This window comes from Etheostoma cragini, chromosome 21 (genome assembly GCF_013103735.1).
Source record: "Etheostoma cragini isolate CJK2018 chromosome 21, CSU_Ecrag_1.0, whole genome shotgun sequence".
Classification (NCBI taxonomy): Eukaryota; Metazoa; Chordata; class Actinopteri; order Perciformes; family Percidae; genus Etheostoma; species Etheostoma cragini.
In genome coordinates this window covers 10,403,371-10,422,112 of record NC_048427.1, presented here as the reverse complement: position 1 = coordinate 10,422,112, position 18,742 = coordinate 10,403,371, and the positions used below count along the sequence as shown (strand labels likewise).

At 40.8% G+C, this 18,742-nt stretch overlaps 3 protein-coding genes across 6 annotated transcripts; all 3 read left to right on the top strand.

The window, feature by feature from the left end:
* Nucleotides 1-953: 953 nt before the first annotated feature.
* LOC117937333 (sesquipedalian-1-like) lies at nucleotides 954-3,210 on the top strand. Of its 3 annotated transcripts, none has more exons than XM_034861225.1 (4): nucleotides 954-1,057; nucleotides 1,492-1,602; nucleotides 2,037-2,340; nucleotides 2,626-3,210. In XM_034861225.1, exons 2-4 carry the CDS (start codon nucleotides 1,522-1,524, stop codon nucleotides 3,060-3,062), a joined length of 822 nt encoding a protein of 273 aa, XP_034717116.1. In that variant the 5' UTR covers nucleotides 954-1,057; nucleotides 1,492-1,521; the 3' UTR covers nucleotides 3,063-3,210. The 3 variants fall into 3 exon arrangements, with proteins under 3 accessions (XP_034717116.1, XP_034717117.1, XP_034717118.1); XM_034861226.1 differs by having other exon boundaries at nucleotides 1,030-1,056; nucleotides 1,485-1,602; XM_034861227.1 differs by lacking the exon at nucleotides 954-1,057 and adding an exon at nucleotides 1,175-1,199.
* Nucleotides 3,211-5,144: 1,934 nt separating this feature from the next.
* Nucleotides 5,145-8,833, top strand: mylpfb (myosin light chain, phosphorylatable, fast skeletal muscle b). Its single transcript, XM_034861238.1, has 6 exons — nucleotides 5,145-5,383; nucleotides 6,024-6,122; nucleotides 7,174-7,354; nucleotides 7,532-7,610; nucleotides 7,721-7,769; nucleotides 7,853-8,833. Exons 1-6 carry the CDS (start codon nucleotides 5,381-5,383, stop codon nucleotides 7,952-7,954), a joined length of 513 nt encoding a protein of 170 aa, XP_034717129.1. The 5' UTR covers nucleotides 5,145-5,380; the 3' UTR covers nucleotides 7,955-8,833.
* Nucleotides 8,834-10,292: 1,459 nt separating this feature from the next.
* pgap3 (post-GPI attachment to proteins phospholipase 3) lies at nucleotides 10,293-16,638 on the top strand. Of its 2 annotated transcripts, XM_034861203.1 has the most exons (8): nucleotides 10,492-10,885; nucleotides 11,594-11,691; nucleotides 11,922-12,074; nucleotides 12,192-12,254; nucleotides 13,249-13,310; nucleotides 13,595-13,731; nucleotides 14,025-14,229; nucleotides 14,448-16,638. In XM_034861203.1, exons 1-8 carry the CDS (start codon nucleotides 10,666-10,668, stop codon nucleotides 14,509-14,511), a joined length of 1,002 nt encoding a protein of 333 aa, XP_034717094.1. In that variant the 5' UTR covers nucleotides 10,492-10,665; the 3' UTR covers nucleotides 14,512-16,638. The 2 variants fall into 2 exon arrangements, with proteins under 2 accessions (XP_034717095.1, XP_034717094.1); XM_034861204.1 differs by lacking the exons at nucleotides 13,249-13,310; nucleotides 13,595-13,731; nucleotides 14,025-14,229; nucleotides 14,448-16,638 and adding an exon at nucleotides 12,796-13,229 and having other exon boundaries at nucleotides 10,293-10,885.
* The last annotated feature ends 2,104 nt before the right edge of the window (nucleotides 16,639-18,742 follow it).

Below are 18,742 nucleotides of genomic sequence, written 5' to 3'. Positions count from 1 at the left end.
CTGCGGTGCCCTGCTACATCCTGCTACGCTCTGCGGTACCCTGCTACATCCTGCTTCGCTCTGCGGTGCCCTGCTACATCCTGCTACGTCCTGCGGTGCCCTGCTACATCCTGCTTCGCTCTGCGGTGTCCTGCTACATCCTGCTACGTCCTGCGGTGCCCTGCTACATCCTACGTCCTGCGGTGCCCTGCTACATCCTGCTACGTCCTGCGGTGCCCTGCTACGTCCTGCTGTGCCCTGTAATGCCGTGCTTTGCCATGCTATGCCATAAACTACTCCAAACTACTAGTTCTAGCCACTGTTCCATTATCTTTTACTGTGACTGTTATTGCCACTATTCATCACAACCCCAACCAGCCCCGTCAGACACCACCTACCAAGAGCCTTTGTCTGTCCAAAGTTTCTTCATAAAAGGGAGTTTTTCCTCAACTCTGTTGCATTCAATGCTTGCGCTTAGTTGAATTACTAAAATTGCAATTACAATCCTTATAAATTATAGATTGTGGTCTAGACCTACTTTGTCTGTAAAGTGTCTTGAGATAACTCTTGTTATGAATTGATCCTATAAATAAAATTGAATTGAATAAAATTGGATAGTATAGTACAACAACATAACATAGTATAACATAGTGTAAGATATAATAATAGTATAAGACAGCGGGATAACAGAATTGAATAGAATATCAAATGTAATATAGTGTCATATAGTATAATATAACAATGTACAATAAAACAATAAAATATCAACTAAATGGGGACCATGGAGGTCTGGAGCCACCCTGCCCAACTGGTGATGCTTGTATTTATAAATGTGAATTAATCAAAGTTGATAAAATTTCAATGTTTTTGCACAAGAAACATTTAAATTGTTTTTGAACACATAATAATGAAAAAATGGGTTTAAACCTGAATTAAGTACATGTATTAGTTAATCAGCCCACATGTAAAGCTGTGTTGTGTGCTGTGGACGGGGAGCTGCCCTCTCCTTGGCTACCAGGAAGTGATAACACACACACACAGGATTGAGGAAACTGAAACACACACACACATCTGAAAGGTGAGTAAACAAAAACCATGTGGAAGTAGGAAGAGTACGTGTGTCCTTGCAGTTTCTCTTAAGTTGAAGTAGAAATATTTAGAAAGGAAAGTGAACTTTATGAGTCAGATTTCGGGCATTGGCGCAGACGTTATCACGGACGGTAAAAGACGTTAACGCCTTAAAAACAGTTGGCATTAATGGCGGTCTGTTTGGCATGTTTCCAAATAAATATAAAAGAGATATAACATTGTAACAGACAGTTTTACAATTATGAAATTCGGGAAGTGGGGAATGTACTTGTCGCAACCCCGGAAAAACAACAAATTTGGCCGAACGTTACAGACACGTACGAGCCTAACGTGTCATGACTTCCCCATTAACATGGGCTACGCAGTAATACATGTGGAAGAAGTCTTAATCATTTATATTATTTGATGTTTTTGACGTTGCAGGTCCAGGTCTAAGCAGCCTGGGATGTTGAAATGAAGATTAACGAAAAGGTTTTCACCTCTTTTGAATCTTGCACCTCACAAGTGGACAAAGAAGGGTACCTCTACAAGAAGGTAGGACACTTTAATGAAATCAATAACCAAATTTACAAGTTATCTTCATAACTTTATCTGTAGGTAGCTTTCAAACCAAAGTTACAGAGTGCTTTACAGGGTGGGGGGTTAAAGATGAAAACATTACAGAGCTACAATTAAATAAAAATAAAATACTTAAGTTATCTGGAAGGCTGTCAATCCATACAGCTTTCAAAAGAATGTTACATTTCTAAACCCTAAACAATCAAAAACAAGAACAAAATCTACTTCACTTTTTCATTTAAAAAAAATCATAAAACACTCAAACACATACAACATTTGACCCAAACACATGCAACATTTGACCGCCCAGGAATCTACTTCTTTCACCAAAGGAGTTGCGTAAGAAGTTGAGTAAAAGAGCAATTGGTAAGTGAGTCAGTTAAACCACAGATGGCACAATTGTCACACAGGGCGAGATCAAGACTTCCTATCAGAAGCGCTGGTGCGTGCTGAAGGGGAACCTCCTCTTCTACAAGGACCGGCCGGCCGACCGGGACGTGACGGGAGTGATTGTTCTAGAGGGCTGCACCGTCCAGCTGTGCGAGTCCGAGGAGCTGTTTGCCTTCTCGCTGTTGTGGGCCGATCCGGGACTGCGAACGTACAAGTTTGCTGCAGAGGACCAGGCCAGCCAGGAGAGTTGGATCAAAGCCTTGCTGTCAGCCAGCCACAGCTACCTGGCCCTGCTGGTGATGGACATGGAGAAGAAGTACAGAGGTGAGAGACAGAAAAGCTCAGTGTCTCTTCATTTCTTTCTTTTTTATCTGTGGGTGAAAGAGAGCCGCCTTTGTTCTAGAGAGCAGCTGTGTGAGGCATCACTGTTTACAGCCTCCACATCAGAGGCCTGGTACTTAAAGGTACATCATACGCAGATATTACAATCTCATAACGTCCATCTGTCAGTATTAACAACAAAAAAAAACTTTATTAAAATGGGTAAGCAAAATAAATGTAACTTCTTATTTATGTGTGTCTCTCTGCTTGTCTTTGCTCTGTCCTCAGATGCATTAGGCCAGTTGTCCAGTGAACCAGCCAACCCTTTCATCATACCAAAATTAAACACTGTAGAAGCAGGATATAATCCTTCAGCCTATCAGAAGACACAATCGTTACGGCTACCTTTGTATCAAGCAACAGGTGTGGGAGCAGGACCGAGTCTGAGCTCCAATCAGACGCTTCAACCTCTGACCCATTCACCCAAATCAGCCAGTAAAAGATCACCCAAACTCTGGTCCAAGAGGAACGCAAACGTGGTGCCTGTAAACACACCTGCTCGGCCTTTGGGGGACTGGTCAGGGGTCTATTTAGGCTCAAAGGAGGAATTTACTAAATTGCATGAAGATTTTGGAAAAGAGGTGAAGGAACTGATTGCTGATTGGCTGAAGAGGGGACAAGGTGATGAAGCTGTTCAAGGCGAAAACTTAATAGATTTTGGATAATAAACGTAAAATATACACTTTTTACATTCCAAAGCTGTATTTATATAAATAGGAACAACTGTTGTTGAGATATATTTGTACATACTTGATGTACAAGAGCATACTGTTTCTTTTTTACTTGTCATAAATCAATAAATGATCTCATGCTTTATTGGTCGTTGTTGCTTATTACAGTGAAAGGATTTCTGAAATTTTAAAGGGTCATACGCCAACAGGTCATACGCCATATCGCTGTATTGTTAAAGTAAGGTAACAAGTTTTACATACGATTGCAGACATGAAAAAAGAAGAAGAAATGATTACATAAAATCGAAAAGTTTAATACCGGAAACCAAAACCCGGTATCATTTGTGTCTGGATATACTATTACCAGAATTGAATCCACGCCTGCCAGCCAATCCTGTCATGGTATATAAAGTTTCTGTACTGATCCCAAAAAGCTATTTTTCTTAAACCTTTGAGATATACAGTATAGCCATCAGCTCAATTTCTGAAATATGCCAAATTATGATTTTAAATCAGCCCATAATATCAAAGAATAAATGAACAGGACTATGGGACATTTGATGCCAACTAACTTGCTTGACAAACATTCGATTTTAATAACAAATTGAGGTTTGATACTGAGCCCTGTTAGTCAGTCATTAAATGTTGATTGCTTATTTACCCAATTTGTCTATGTCCGACTGAATTAAAGTTCCCAACTATGTTAACCTCAAAGCAGACCAGTGACTGTGGGTAAAAAAGGCCTGGCAGTTGTGTCGGAGCAAAGCTGGCCAAGAAGGGCGAAGTCCGACAAATTTTAGAAGAGTCCAAATGCCTGAGAAAGAGAATGGCGGTGGCAGGCAGCGCTATTTCAGTCTCTACAGCTGTCTTGTTATAGGGAGTTGACAGAGCTTAGTCTCTTTCTCCCTCTGTCACCTCTAAGCACATACTTGAAGTGGCTTTTCTGTTGTTTACGACCTTCTTTACTGATCATTCCAATAATCAGTGACGGGATCTTGGATCAGATAAAATCAAAATACAAAGACGCGTTGGTCCCTTAGGCCTGCGAATAAACAAAGTATCGGTTCACACTGGTACTGCATTCCAATACATACCTTAGCTGTACATAGGCGTGATTGATGGCAGCCTATGGAGCTCATATATGGTGTTTAGTGGGTGGGTTACTGTCCTGTTCTGAAGTAACTATACTAGGAACCTCCAGGAGCAACCCAAATTAGTGCACCCATGGTGGGAAAGCTGTTTATTTTGTCTAATCATCATTTGCTGTTTCCACATTACAGATGTGACTTGTCACAGAAACATACATGAAAAGGTCTCCCTATTACAGAGAAATATTCAATATTTGAAAATCCTCAAGCATGTAATATTAGAAATCCTTTTAGTTAACTGCCAAAATCTGAACTTTGGCTTTGTTTTTCTGTGTATGGCATGTTGCACTTGAAAAGTTATGAAAAACTATGAAAATATGACAACAGGAAAAAGTAAACAAGCGGGCTACCTTTAGATGTTTTTTTCCTGTTTCTAAACAAACTGAATTTTAAAGTTTACATTAAGTATTTCCATGTAACGTTTTTGTCCATATAACAGGACTGTTGACATTTCTCATTGATGCAAGGTCAGTGTCTGTGGAGGCCTAGTAGTCGCGTGTCATTGCTCCATCAGACAACTGTTATGACGGTTTCGTGACTGTTAATAACCCTGATGGTAACCACTGATCTTGTAGTTGGCTCAGACCTCAGCCTGACTTATCATTTAGACAGGTGATGACTTCAGGATATGTTATCTACGAGTACATGTTGGCACCTCAAGAAACTTGAGGCTGCTAATTACCGATAATCCTATGTGTGTGTGTATCATGGGGAGCCTGTCATCTTATGCTGGGTTTTGTTCTCTCCCTGTGTATATAAAAGAAACAAAAATAGCCACACAAAGACTGTGTGTCAAAATGTAGAAGAAGGGTACAGGGATCAGATCAGTTGTCCCTCAGCATGTCCTGTCTGTCAGTTTTGCCATATTAGTCCACAGAGTCCAAAGTCAGGCCGGTGTGTTGGCATTAAATTCACCTCATTCCAAGACTCACAGGGCCTATTTTGGAGCATCTGTAAGCCGATCCGACCAGTCACCTCTTTACTCCTCCCTCTTTCTCTTACTTTCCCTCAGCTCTGTTTTCCTGCCAAACCTGATGGTGTGGCTAAAGTTAGCCCCCATGGGCTAGTATAAAAGACCCCTGGGGTCCGATGCATACATGTCAGTCACATCGGCTTGGCGTAGGCTTCTCTTCTTGACCAACACCAACCCCAAAAACTTGAGAGATGGTGAGTGTGGCCATGTTCCTGGAAGAACAATCTCTAGGGATCTAGGATCTTCTCAGCACTAAACTGATGAGATGAAAGCATCACTGATATATTTGCTATCTGGATTACCAACAGCCCAAATCTCTTGAGCTGAGCCAACCAAAATGTGGATTTGTTAACTTGCTGGCTTTAGCTAAAGTTTGGCTAACTCAACCCTTAAACATGATGACATTCTGAAATGGAAAATGTTTTAGGATCACTGGCTTATTATTGTAGTCCCCAAAGAAATGACATTGTACTGAATTGGGTGATAGATTCAAAATTGATTGATTTCTTTTGTAGAAAAAATTCTACTTCTTCACGCTTTGTGAAGAAAATGTGAGATTTGTTTGGCAATTTGGAAAAAGCCACCTGATACATTGATTTAATTAGACTTTTTTTGAGCAGTCTTTTATTGATTTCATATTCAATACGGATGTAAAAGTTACTGAAACAAACAATTTAGGATTCCTTTGTGCCTTTTGTTTTTGACCTTATATAGGGCATCCTTGACAGCCTTTGTATTTTAGTAAGCCAGGATAACTTTATCTGAGAGTGAAGTCTGTTTGGTTGATGTTTTGTAGCCTATGTTGAAAGTGTATTTTACCTTTCTTTTTTCAAGGCACCCAAGAAAGCCAAGAGGAGGCAGCAGCAGGGTGAGGGTGGTTCCTCCAATGTGTTCTCCATGTTTGAGCAGAGCCAGATCCAGGAGTACAAGGAGGTAAGATTATCTTCATCGCATCTCACATACTTCAAAACTGAAGTTGTCTAGCAGTACGAATTAAGGTCCTTCTACGCCGTGTGAGAAAAGGGACATTCTGTACACTGCAATGACTCTGTGTATCATTTGACCTCAGACCAAACGTGAGGAAGCTTTAGACCTGATCAGGTCACTGCATAAAAGCAAGAATGTCCTCATCAGCACAACAGGACAGTAAATCAGTTTTTCCAACGACATCAGCTACCTCAGAGACTCAAAACACTCGCTCTGTGACTTGACTGGAATGCCGCCCAACAGCTGGTGGACAGTAATCAAAGCAGGAAAGAGGGGCTCAAGGTGGAAAGAACATGAAAACATTGAGGTCCTAATTTTGTGTTTGTGTCTGCGTTTAGGGAAGAATTTTTTTTGTTACCTCAAGAAATAATTGGGAATTAGCACTTTGCTCAACATGTAAATTAGTGTGATTAGATTTTAAAAAAAAAAGGAGTTTCTCTAGGGCTTTTGTCATCATACAGATATAAAGAAAAGAGAATACAATGGCGACAGTAGCTGAAATAGCACTGGTCACAAGACAAACAAATAAAGGGTGTGTGTGGGGGGGGGGGGCGACAGCTGTAATCAATACCTTCTCCTTAAATGTCGCAACAGGCTCGTCTCACATTCCGAGACCTTTTTAACACCTTAGAAAGACAAGTGGCTGACCAGCTGCCAAGTCCCAAAAGGTTTGCAATGCCATCTTTGGTTTCATTTGATGCTACGCCAAGGTATGCAGGACGGGAGGTGGAGAACGACTCCACATTTACACGTTTATGTTGGCAGACTATCTCACGCAAATAATTATCATAGGCAAGTCTTGTGACAAGGACTTGTGAGAAATCTGAGGATCTCAATTTTCACTGTTTTAATTACTTGGGGTTTAGTTTATAGTTTGACGGCTTGTGAATGTCACCTGAGGAGGTGCTGAACCCTTGCTGTAGCCACAACAAATCAATTTCATTTGAAATTTAAGGTTTTATTTATTGACTAACCAGTTAATTACTGTCCCTGGCAGGCTTTCACAATCATTGACCAGAACAGAGACGGCATCATCAGCAAGGATGACCTCAGGGACGTGCTGGCCACCATGGGCCAACTGAATGTGAAGAATGAGGAGCTGGAGGCCATGGTGAAGGAGGCCAGCGGCCCCATTAACTTCACCGTCTTCCTGACCATGTTCGGCGAGAAGCTGAAGGGTGTGTTTGTTGGCCCATACACTCAAGCAATTCAAGTCTCCTTTGCTTGTCACATTTTTTGTCTTATTTCGTACATTTTCTCTACATAACATGCTTGACATAATTTGAGATTCTTTATTTAAGTTTTGTTTTTTTAAACTTTATATTTGAGACTAATTGGCTGCTTTTATTCTCTAGGTGCTGACCCCGAGGACGTTATTGTGAGCGCTTTCAAGGTCCTGGACCCCGAGGCCACTGGCTCCATTAAGAAAGAATTGTAAGGGCTTTTACCTTTAACTTATGGTCTATCAAAACACCTATTTGTGGGATGATCTTAAATCCATATGGACAATCTGAGATTCATTTTTCTCCGTTTTCCCTCTCCAGCCTTGAGGAGCTCCTGACCACCCAGTGCGACAGGTTCACCGCTGAGGAGGTGAGCTGATCTGTCTATGTCTTGCACATTCTGTCTCTAGTTGTACAAGGTTGTAAGTCATTTCTTTCATTTCTCTCCTCCAGATGACCAACCTGTGGGCTGCTTTCCCCCCTGATGTGGCTGGCAATGTGGACTACAAGAACATCTGCTACGTCATCACACACGGAGAGGAAAAGGAGGAGTAAAATCCACCTCTCTCACTACCGCTACCTCCGTTCAAACCAGTGCTCGACCAGCCATCTACTCACTCCCCTCCTCTCTCCGACGACGTGGCGTCCTTGCACACTTCCGTGCCCCTGCGGCCAACTCTTTCCGCTTGCCAGCTCACTACGAAAAGACTTGTGTCCTTCATCGAGATACTCAGTGAGAGGACTGAAGGCTGTAGGGGTTGTTTGTGTGTGAGTTCCAACAGGTGGACATGGGATTATTTTTCATTAAAAAAATAATCTTGTGGCACTGAAACACTTTCTCCATCTCTGTCCCTGCCTCTTTTTCTGGCTTCTTTCCCCCCCCATTGTTCATTCTGTCCTGTGTTGAAGCCAGCAGTGCGTGAATGTGAAACCTACATGCAGTCCAGTGTATGCAGCGGACAGTCAAAAGGGTCTCTTAGGTGATGTGGTGCATGTTAGTCCCTTACTTGAAACAAGTAAAGCAGCCTGACCCAAGTAGTCTGTTAGTCGCAACCTTACACAGATTGTGTAATGGATTTGTCTCTTCGTTTGTTATGAGGAGTGCACATTAAAAGAGTGGGAGTACTGGACTATAATAGTTTTCCTACCCCCCTGTTTTTAGTCTGTCTCTCCCTCTCTTGAACACAGTTATGAAAAGGAAAGGTTGCAATGAAAAAAATGGTAAAGCACGATTTTCTTTAAAAAAGAAAATCTTGTAAATAGAGAAGGAGATGGGGAAAGATAGTGAGCGGCAGGCAGGAAAGAAGTTAACAAAAGTAAAATGTCTTTGTTTTTTTACTCTTCTCCTTCCCTCTCACTGCTGTTTCTCTCCTGTTGTTGGGATTGCTTCTGTAACAAATAAAGAACTACGAATAAAATTCACTATCTTTTGTATGACACTGTGTCTGTTGGCTTAAGTGGGAGCGTGGGTGGGAGATAGCACCGGCTGTGGACTGTGGAGAACTGACTGCAATCTGTCTGTAATATGGTGAGGCATTCTCAACGTTGGGATGGGATACTTTTAAAAGATGGTCGAAAATGAAAAAGGGTTGGTCAAGTCTAAAATGTATCAATGTAAATTTTTCCATGAGTTAGCCAACAAACCCATGATTCTAAAAAATAAAACAAAATGTGCAGGACAGAGGGACAAAATAATGGGAACACCCAACCATTCAAGAATAAACTGGCAAGAAGTAGGACTATACTCAAATATGTGAACCACGATACTGTTGTTACTGGTCCTCAAGTTTGATCTAGACAATAAATCTCTAAACTCATACCACGTTATGGTGGGGATTTTGAGGCAGTTTCTTAAACTTGAGCAAGGGACGTTATTTAGTTTTACCCTTTAGCTGTTATGGAGCCCTCTTTGGGGGAGAATGTACCTGCAGAGCATCTTATGGCAACTTTAGCATTTTGCCTAAAAGCAGCACTGTGCCTCAGTACAGCTTCAAAGAGCAGCTGGCATGGCTGTATTTCAAAAGTCAGATTGTTTTGTTATGGGTTTTTTAGGCATGGGCACTTATCTTTCATAATTTCTCTTTTAATGGCAGCATGTTGTTACAAATCACCATCCCCTTCACTCCTCAGACAGTCATTATCATTACATTTAGAGAATGGATAGTGACATTATGTGTTTCTGTGTTTGTTTTTGTTTTTTCTACTTTTTCTGCCAAAGAGAGCCAAAGAAACAACAGTTTTTTTTAAAGTTAATTGTAACTTTGCTCTTTGCTTCGTGGCTCAAAATAATGGAAGTAAATGCTGTTATAGGCTACTAATGCTGACAGGCTGTGGAAAGTGTCTGGTTTGACTGGTTATGAATGAGTGTGTTAAATTAGACACTGAGAATTGTACTTGCATATTCAAAGCACAATACTTTTTTCCACAAAGGGGAAGACACCTGTTAACATTACACTGTATTTGACATAATCCCATGACTGTGAGGGAGGCATTTAAAAAACTGTTCCCTTTGCTTAATTGACAAAGTAGCCTATGCATATGTAATGTAGCTGATCGTTTTTAATCAGTCTGTGTTTTACAAATTATTTATGTATTTTGCAAATAACATTATTATTATTATTATTATTACAACTATTAGTAGTAGTAGTAGAAATAGTAGTTGTAGTAGTAGTAGTAGTAGTAGTATCAGTATTATAATTATTATCACCAGTTCCTCAAGAGTAGCCTACTAAACACCTATACTGTAGTAAACGGAAAAATGTTATTTTATCAATGATTTATACGCATGTGAAAAATTATAGATCACTGAATCACGTGACGTGGTGACGTTGTCATCAAAACAGGAAGTGCAATATGAAACAAAACGTTTTGCCTTCGGAATAAAACTACCACTATTATGCTTTACCTTATTCCGGTTCGGAATCCAGCAAATAAATAGGCTAATAAAAACAAAATCAGTTGAAGCTAAGTGTTTTATTCCTCAAAACCATGCTCCAAACAAAAACCTCCACAAACCCCCACCAAAGAGTATTTTATTTTGCAAATGGCGGTAGGAATCGATGTGCGATTGTAAAACCTGACCCTTAACAGAGGGCAGGGGGACAGTGGGTATATTGTACTGTTACTGTGAAATTTTTCAGGCCCGGTCGGTCGCCTCTAACAAATCATGGCTGTCTGGTAATGTGAACAGTTGGCTGTGAAAGCCATTAAAGTCGCTGTCGTCCCGCCGTGCCTTTGAGAGTCCTGCCAGGCCGAGACTTACCAACATGGCCTCAGCGGGAACGTTACCCCGCTGCACATCTGTCAGACTCCCCGCTGCGGCCACTGTAGTCCTGCTCCTAATGTCGGGGACCACTGTACAAGCATCTCAAGGCGACAAGGAGCCGGTTTATCGGGACTGTGTGAAGCAATGTGTCCGGACCAACTGCACCGGAGCTCGGCTTCGGGGGTTTCAGTCTGCCCAGCCGCAGTACATGGCGCTGACAGGTGAGTTGTTGTTGACGGTGGTGGTAGGGAACGTTAAGTTAAGCTACTTTAGCAGTCTTTAGATATCTCAGCAGTGTAACAGTTACCCACTGTACTTAATGATTCGTTTACTGTCTTTTGTTAACAGTTAACATTCACTATGTGTTTATTCGTACGTGTAATCTCTGCTGAAGCTGCTTTACTGTCATGTCTACATATGTGACATGACATCTTTGTTCTTTCATGGGACATGATACTGTTCTACAAACTGAAACAGCCTTGAAAGTTGAAAGCCAGATTTTCTGGCTGAGCAAGGTGTCACAAAAGGACTGTTGTAACTGCACCCTTGGCCCATGACAATTGTGTGTGTGTGTGTGTGTGTGTGTGTGTGTGTGTGTGTGTGTGTGATGTGTGTGTGAGAGTGTGAGGAAGCAAATGTTATAGGCTATTATCTGAGAAAAACTGATAGAAATCCTTCTCCCCAGCTGCAAATAAGAAGGGCTTCTACCACTAACCATTATTTTATTTTCTCAATCAATCAAAATCACAATTGAGAACCCAAAAGCTAGTTTTGATTGACCAATAACAGTACTCTATTTAATTTACATTAATATAAAACTGCTATTTCTCACATTGGAAAAGCCAACCAGAGAATATTTGCCATTTAAGCTTAAACAAATAATGTTCTGGTATTCCGTTAATTATAAACTCCCACTTCCTGTGTCCCAGGTTGGACGTGTCGTGATGACTGTCGCTATCAATGCATGTGGACCACGGTGGGCCTTTACCAGGCCGAGGGGTACAGAGTCCCACAGTTCCACGGCAAGGTTGGTGCTTCTCACAGTGGCCAGTATTTGTGTCACACGGAGCTTAATTACAAAACATAACCCAAAATTATACTGTATTGGAGAGGATGCTGGGTTCTGTCCTGTAAAATAGCTTCTAAGTCTAAGATTATATTAGATCAAACCTCTTAAGTGCTCCAGTGTTGGTTTTGTATTCACCGATTTGACTAAAATGTGTGAAATTAAGCAGTGATGTGTACTATTTCTCATAGTGGCCGTTTGCACGCTTCCTGTGTTTTGAGGAGCCAGCTTCTGCCCTGGCCTCTTTGCTGAATGGCCTGGCTTGCCTTCTTATGCTGCTGCGATATCGAGGCACGGTGCCTCGCCAGAGCCCCATGTACCACACCATCAACTCCTTCTCTCTGGTGAGATGGAGAAAATTAAAGAACTCAACACAGATAAATACACCAATACTACTATTTGTCTGCATGCATGAGAGAATGAACCATGCGTATTTAACAGGAGCCTTTGTGTTGCTTTAGGTATCTCTGAATGCCTGGTTCTGGTCCACTGTGTTTCATACCCGGGACACCTATCTGACTGAGGTAATGCGCGTTAACTGCTTAGATACTTGATGTAGGAATAAAGGTCATAGCAAAAAAAAAAAAAATTGGATTATCAAGTTTTTTGACCAGCCTGTTAAAGGGCCTGCCACACATATTGTATTACTTTGTGGTAATGTCTGAAGTTCTACCGTGGACTCTGTAACATTTTTCCGTGGAATAAATGCCTTGGTTAACTTGTTTGAAGCCATTCTAAAGTGGTATAGAAAGCCTGCAAGAAGACGCAGTTTGATTTGTGCCAGTTCTCATTAATATTCAACGAGCTAAGCTGCTTGACTCTGATTGGCTACCAGCTTGCAAATGAGAGTCTGGCTATCCGCATCATTTACCCAGCACAACTGGGCGAGCTCATGAATAGTAATGAGCTCAGGCAACATGACATCAGACTGACCAGCTTTTGTAATTAGCCTGATTCCACCTCTTATTTCTTTTTAGTGGCTAGAGCATTGGGCATCCTTTCAGAGTTTTGTTTCTCTGTACCTGACTGATATCAAATGAATAATCTCTCGCCCTTCAGCCTCAGTTTGGTCCACTTACCCCGGAGAAAAATATCTGTTCAGTCAGTTTGTGAGCTAACAGCAGTTGATGGATGTTTATATGGAGGGTTGGTAAGAGCCGTTGGGACTCAATAAGCAGACAAGCAAACCAAAACAATGAGCTGAGCACGGCTAAACGTGACCTTTCCACATTACAGGCAGTCATTTGATTCAGATACCTTTTGATGCAGCTTTATTTCCTACAGAGTGGAGCACTGCGAAAATATCTTTTGAACTGACAGACCGCATGCTAAGATGAGTGTTCCTCTGTTTATTGGCTAATGAGCTTAGCTAATCAGTAACATCCTAATGCCATTACTGACGGGGCCCTCTAGATCATTGCCGTATATTTTCACTAACATGCAAGTCTTTTGTCTCTTGATGTTGATTTCTGCTGTCAGTAAATGTATTTCTGGTCTCTCTGTGATGTTCTCTTCCAGAAAATGGACTATTTCTGTGCAACCGCAGTCATTCTTTATTCAATTTACCTTTGCTGTGTCAGGTAAGCTGTAAAGCAAATATTCTACATATGCTGTCATTTGTCCCATGATTACAGAGGAAAATACAATCGCAGGAGAATTAAAATCACATACAACTGTATTAATCATTGGCCCAAGTTAGATTTCTGTTGCATGTTTTTTTTCATATTTATGATACAAATTAGTAAAGATATACTTCAACTTCTGTCACTTATGATGTCATAAAAGCACCTGGCATTGATGTAAAATATATCTGTTACAACACTTCCTGTCAATTCATCAACTCTTTTCACCCTCTTTTTGTCAGAACATTGGGTCTGAGGCGACCTGGGGTGTCCAGCATGGTGGGAGTCCTGCTCATCTTGGCCTTTACCTCCCATGTGTCCTACTTGACCTTTGTCAGTTTCGACTACGGCTACAACATGGCTGCTAACGCCACCATTGGTAACAGCATAGTCATATTAAAAAGCTCACATTTGGTTGGTTGTAATAGCTTATTTTATAATAGTCCTGATATTTCAAACGTTTTTTTATAGCTGCTTTGTACTTGTTTTTATAATATCTATACTTACCAGTACCTTCTCATTATAAAAGTGTATTCAGTCTGCAGTTAGAACAACTGACAGAATATCAGTTCCTCGGTCATCAAGTTCACTGATTGTACTGTTGTCTTAAGATTGCTCTTATCCGGTCCTTAAAATGGCTTGTATCTTATTTTCACTGTTTTTGTCGTTAAGGCATGGTGAACCTCCTGTGGTGGCTGTGTTGGTGCTGGCAGAACCGGCGAACCCTGCCATACTGGTGGAAGTGCGTTCTGGTGGTGCTGCTGCTTCATGGTCTTGCCCTGCTGGAGCTGCTGGACTTCCCCCCAATGCTCTGGGTTCTGGACGCTCATGCTGTGTGGCACCTCAGCACCATACCAGTGCACTTCCTTTTCTACAGGTTCGTCCACTAGCCTGCTTTGCCTTTCTGTCCTAGCGTTACTGAAGAGAAGCGTCAGGCTGTGTCTGAAAAAGAGGGAAAGATTTAGTTTGTTGTTTTAGGTGTACTGTGTGTGCGCGTGTGCATGTGTGTGTGAGTAAGTTAACGGAAACAATTCAAAGAAGTTGCAATAGAGATAATTACCTAAATCAATAATCCTTACTTCATTCTCCCTTTAGTTTCCTGATTGACGACAGCCTCTACCTACTGAACACAGAGAAGATGGGTGTCAAAGTTGAATAGGAAGATCTCATCACCCTCTTCACCAAGCCTGGGCCCTCGCACCTCTCTGATCAGGGCAGCCGGACACATGAACATGGAAGTAGCTCAGCCTCCCAAATAATGTGCATGACACCGCTATGACTTCCATCAAAGTAGACTTTGTTTACAGTTCTCTTGTTTTATTTATTTTTTATATCACAATTGCTCTACTTAACCTTGGCTTGTGCTGACATGTGCTCTTTAATTCTTTTGTCATTTATCATAACTGCAAAACGGGGTGAGGGAAAACGTGTTGTGTTCTAACAGAGAAAACCATGACGATTGATATCCGTCTCATGGGTGCTTCTGAAATTAATCCCTTGAACTTGGAAGTCTGACATGCTTAGCTCTGCACAAATGGCAGCTGACTGTGGCTGACAATAGATGGCACCAAATCCATTGCTAGGCCATTATAACTGACCGCGTTTGGCACAGCGTGTCAGGGTCTATCTGTGCCAAAAGTGGACTGGCGGGTACAGAGAGGTGCCCCTTGTGAAGTGAGCAGGAGGGGGGGTAGGGTGGATTGTTCTAGAGAGAGGGGGAAGGGGGGGTTATGTTTAGTTTGGAGGCCATTCTAGCTGACTGTTTTTTTTTCTTTTCTCACCATCACACCTTTATTTTGGTGCCTGTGTCATTCGTTTCCATTGCTGCTTTTGTTTCTTATACTCTTCATTATCCTTTCAGATTTTTGTTTAACTTTTATCAGCTGCCTTTGGTGTTTTAAATCTACTGTCGTCGACCAATTTGTGTTTTATTCTGTTTTACTTTGATTACATGATTTAGAAGTTGGGTGGGATATGCCTGATGATCATGAGATGAAAATACTTTCATTCACCTGGATTGCCTTTTAGTGTGAGGAGAAATTGATTGAGGTAGGCTATATAAGCTGCAACAGGAGTTGTCTAATCATGAGTGTCTAATACATTCTAGGGTTTGGTGGTGTGAAAGAGTTTAGGTGTCTGTTTGACTCCCATTACTTTGATTCGGTTGCATTTCTTGCTGTAATATTCGCCAGAATGCCACACACACACACACACACACACACACACACACACAAAATCAGCTGCTATACAGATAACTGCCCCATCATGTAAAATACTCAATTTGCCTCCATTTCCGCCTTACATACTTTATCTGTCAATGAGCATGTTTCTTTTTTTATACCAAATCTTTATTTTCCTTTCAGAGCTGTCTCCAAACCTCTCGAATTATACAATTTATGTCCTCATCCCTCAGAGTTTCCCTTCTATATGTGCACTTCACGGGTGTGTGTACATTTACATGCATTTTTTTGTTTGAAACTCTGCCCATGCCTTTGTATTTCTGTGCAAGAACAATGACCAGTCCATTATGTGTCCACACGTTGCCTTGACCTGACATTGTGTTGTTTTTGCCATCATAAACTGAATCGCTGTGTGTGTGATTGAGAGAGCAAGAGTGTGCTTAATCTTTTTGTAAAACTACTGATGCGTGACTCATTGCGTATGTACTGTATACATGTGTGTGTGTGTGTGGGTGTTGGAGGTTGGAGGTTTGCTGTGTGAATGTGTGTGAGACGAAGGGTAAATTTAGCTTTGCCGACAGCTTGCGATAGGGGTGGGGGAAGACAGAAAGACATGGAGAGATTGTCATAGGTTTGGGTGGCAAAAAGATTCCAGAAACCATGGCAGAGATACTGACCTCATGAGAGAAGAAACCTTTTTTAGTGCATATTGAATTGTTATTGGTCATAACTGTTTACACGGTATTCTCAGCTGTAATCATGTTTATTACCAAGGACATTCCTGAAATGGTGTCTCGGGCCCAAATAACACACACTTCTACATAAAAAAAGAACAATCTGATTTTCAATTTATAACAGTACCAAAGTATTTTGTCTGTTGATAATCATTTTATTGGAATCTGTCATAACAAGTTAGACATTTTTGGGGAAATTAGCATTAAACAAACTCCAATCTGTGCTCTGTAAGTCATTTCATTGTTCATTTTGCCGATAACCACATCCCTCCTCTTCTCTCTCACTCATCTGCTGCCCCCTGCCTGCTGCCCTGTGCACCATCACCTCTCCTACTGAGTGCACTTTCCCCCACCTCACATCTAATATTTGACGGGAAAAAATAAAAGTGTTCTTTGTTGATAAGGAACGGGGCTCGTTTGTGTCTTTTTCCTATTGTCCTGTAAATGTGATTAGCTTTAATTCATAGTGTCTGGAACATAAATATGGGGAGAAAACGAGGGATAAAATACTGTACCAATGACTAAGGAAAGGCTAAACATGTTGGCATGGGTACATGTGCCTTTGGAGATGTCATTCGTCTAGAAACATGGGGGGAAAAATTAGGATTGCACTGCTCATATTATTTATTAATATTAAATGCAGTGGTGGAAGAAGTATTAAGTATGAGTATAAATACAGAAATTTAAAAGTACTAAATTATCAGCTGAATGTACTTGTTGATACTGCGTTAATACTAATACAATACAGTCGAAAACTTAAGTTACATATTACTATTGTAGCTGGTCGAGCTAAAGTCTAATTGCTTAATACATAATTCGGTTTGGTCCAATGGGTACCCATCTGGGGGGTCATGAGATGATATATGGGGTCTAAGAAGAAAAAAGAGTTCTGCTGCAATCTTTGTTTTTTCTTTGTTGAATGTTGAATAGTTTATTCAGAGCGTAAACGTCTCTTTGGTGGAACTGATTACAACGTAAGACTGAAACATGACAAGGACAGTTTTCTGTAAGAGGTTACAAGCTAAAAACATACAGTACTTAAGTAAATTGCAACCTGGGTAATGTATTTTCTAACTGAACTACTAACAACTAACGGCATTAACTGAGGTGCTAAGAGAACATCGGCCTACAGGACACAAAAAGTGACTTCTAAGTAAGTGACGTGTGTAGTCTGTGATCTCTCCCCCCCAACCCCCCTTCCTCTGCAGTCTGAAGGTCCTGCTGACCTTGTGCCAATTGGTGTCAGTATCATATGCACAGATTCTTTGTAAGTTGTTATTATGTCTCTAATATTCCCAAGACAGATTCCTCCAGGCCTGTTGATCTAAGTAAGCAAGTAGAAACTGATATGTATGGCTATTTAAAACAAATATCTTAAGGGACTATACGTTTATGCAGTCTGTTTAGTAGTTATCCTTGGACTATCTCACTTCCACAAGCAATATCTTTCCCATGCAGACTCTAAGTTTATCTCTATGTTTTTATGAGAGACATTCAGAGCAAAGTTTTCACAATCTCTACCTCCATGCATTCTCATGTATAAAGAAAACTGACTATTTTGCGAGGTTTAGCTTTTGCACAGCTGACCCACACATATAGCCTACGTATATAATTGCTCTGTCCCTTAAAGGCTTCATTTTGTGGGAACTAAACATTTAAGCAGGACGGCTCAGTGTGTAGCTTTTTGTTGTTTCCTGAAAGCTGCGTGCAGTAGGTCGGACTCTGACCCTGCTGCTGTGGGTGGAGAGAGTAGATAGTTTGGGATGAAAAGAGTTTATTCTTCTTTCCTCAACTCCTGATTTATGACTGTGAAGTGAAGGGCATGAGAAATATGAAGATGCTCCGAGCCGGTATAATGCAAATCATTTTGCCATAATACAAGTCAGCGGCACACAAAATACACTGATAAAGAAAGTTAAACTGGATAACAAAAACTCCATAACATTTAATACAAATAGGGAATTAACGGATTCCAGTAACAAATGATTAATAAAGTCATTAATAACTGTTTTATAGATAAGCAATATAGGTAGATCTTCCATCTGTAAGGTACAATGACAAAAATCCCTTTTTGTTTAGTTCTGTTACACTAAACCAGTGCAGTTGGGAAATAATAGATTTTGATACCTTATAATTTATGCAATTGCCACAGGAACAATGTTTACTGTGAGTACTTCAGTTTTCTGCTACTTTATACTTCTCCACCACGTTTTAAAACGACATTTTGTTTTATAGCCTATGAAACATTCTGTAAACTTACATACGTGACACTCCCAAACTGTATGCAAAGTTGCTAAAATTGACTTTAATAACACTCTGAAAGGATTCGTTAGGCCTAATGATAATACTGATGCATAATACTTTTTTTGAAGTTCAATTTACTGGCTATTGGGAGTACTATTTATTTACTTTCTTGACTATTCTTTTTTAAATCCTATTGCTACTATTATTACTGCAGTACTTAGATTTTCAGCTA

Bases quoted from the DNA above. Each gene is read 5' to 3' on its own strand.
- LOC117937333 (XM_034861225.1), top strand. From the start codon at position 1,522: ATGAAGATTAACGAAAAGGTTTTCACCTCTTTTGAATCTTGCACCTCA. The intron at 1,603-2,036 runs GTAGGACACTTT...ATTGTCACACAG, and splicing joins AAGGGTACCTCTACAAGAAG to GGCGAGATCAAGACTTCCTA. The intron at 2,341-2,625 runs GTGAGAGACAGA...CTCTGTCCTCAG, and splicing joins CATGGAGAAGAAGTACAGAG to ATGCATTAGGCCAGTTGTCC.
- mylpfb (XM_034861238.1), top strand. The intron at 6,123-7,173 runs GTAAGATTATCT...TGTCCCTGGCAG, and splicing joins AGATCCAGGAGTACAAGGAG to GCTTTCACAATCATTGACCA. The intron at 7,355-7,531 runs GTGTGTTTGTTG...TTTATTCTCTAG, and splicing joins GTTCGGCGAGAAGCTGAAGG to GTGCTGACCCCGAGGACGTT.
- pgap3 (XM_034861203.1), top strand. From the start codon at position 10,666: ATGGCCTCAGCGGGAACGTTACCCCGCTGCACATCTGTCAGACTCCCC. The intron at 12,075-12,191 runs GTGAGATGGAGA...GTGTTGCTTTAG, and splicing joins CCATCAACTCCTTCTCTCTG to GTATCTCTGAATGCCTGGTT. The intron at 13,732-14,024 runs GTAACAGCATAG...TTTGTCGTTAAG, and splicing joins GGCTGCTAACGCCACCATTG to GCATGGTGAACCTCCTGTGG.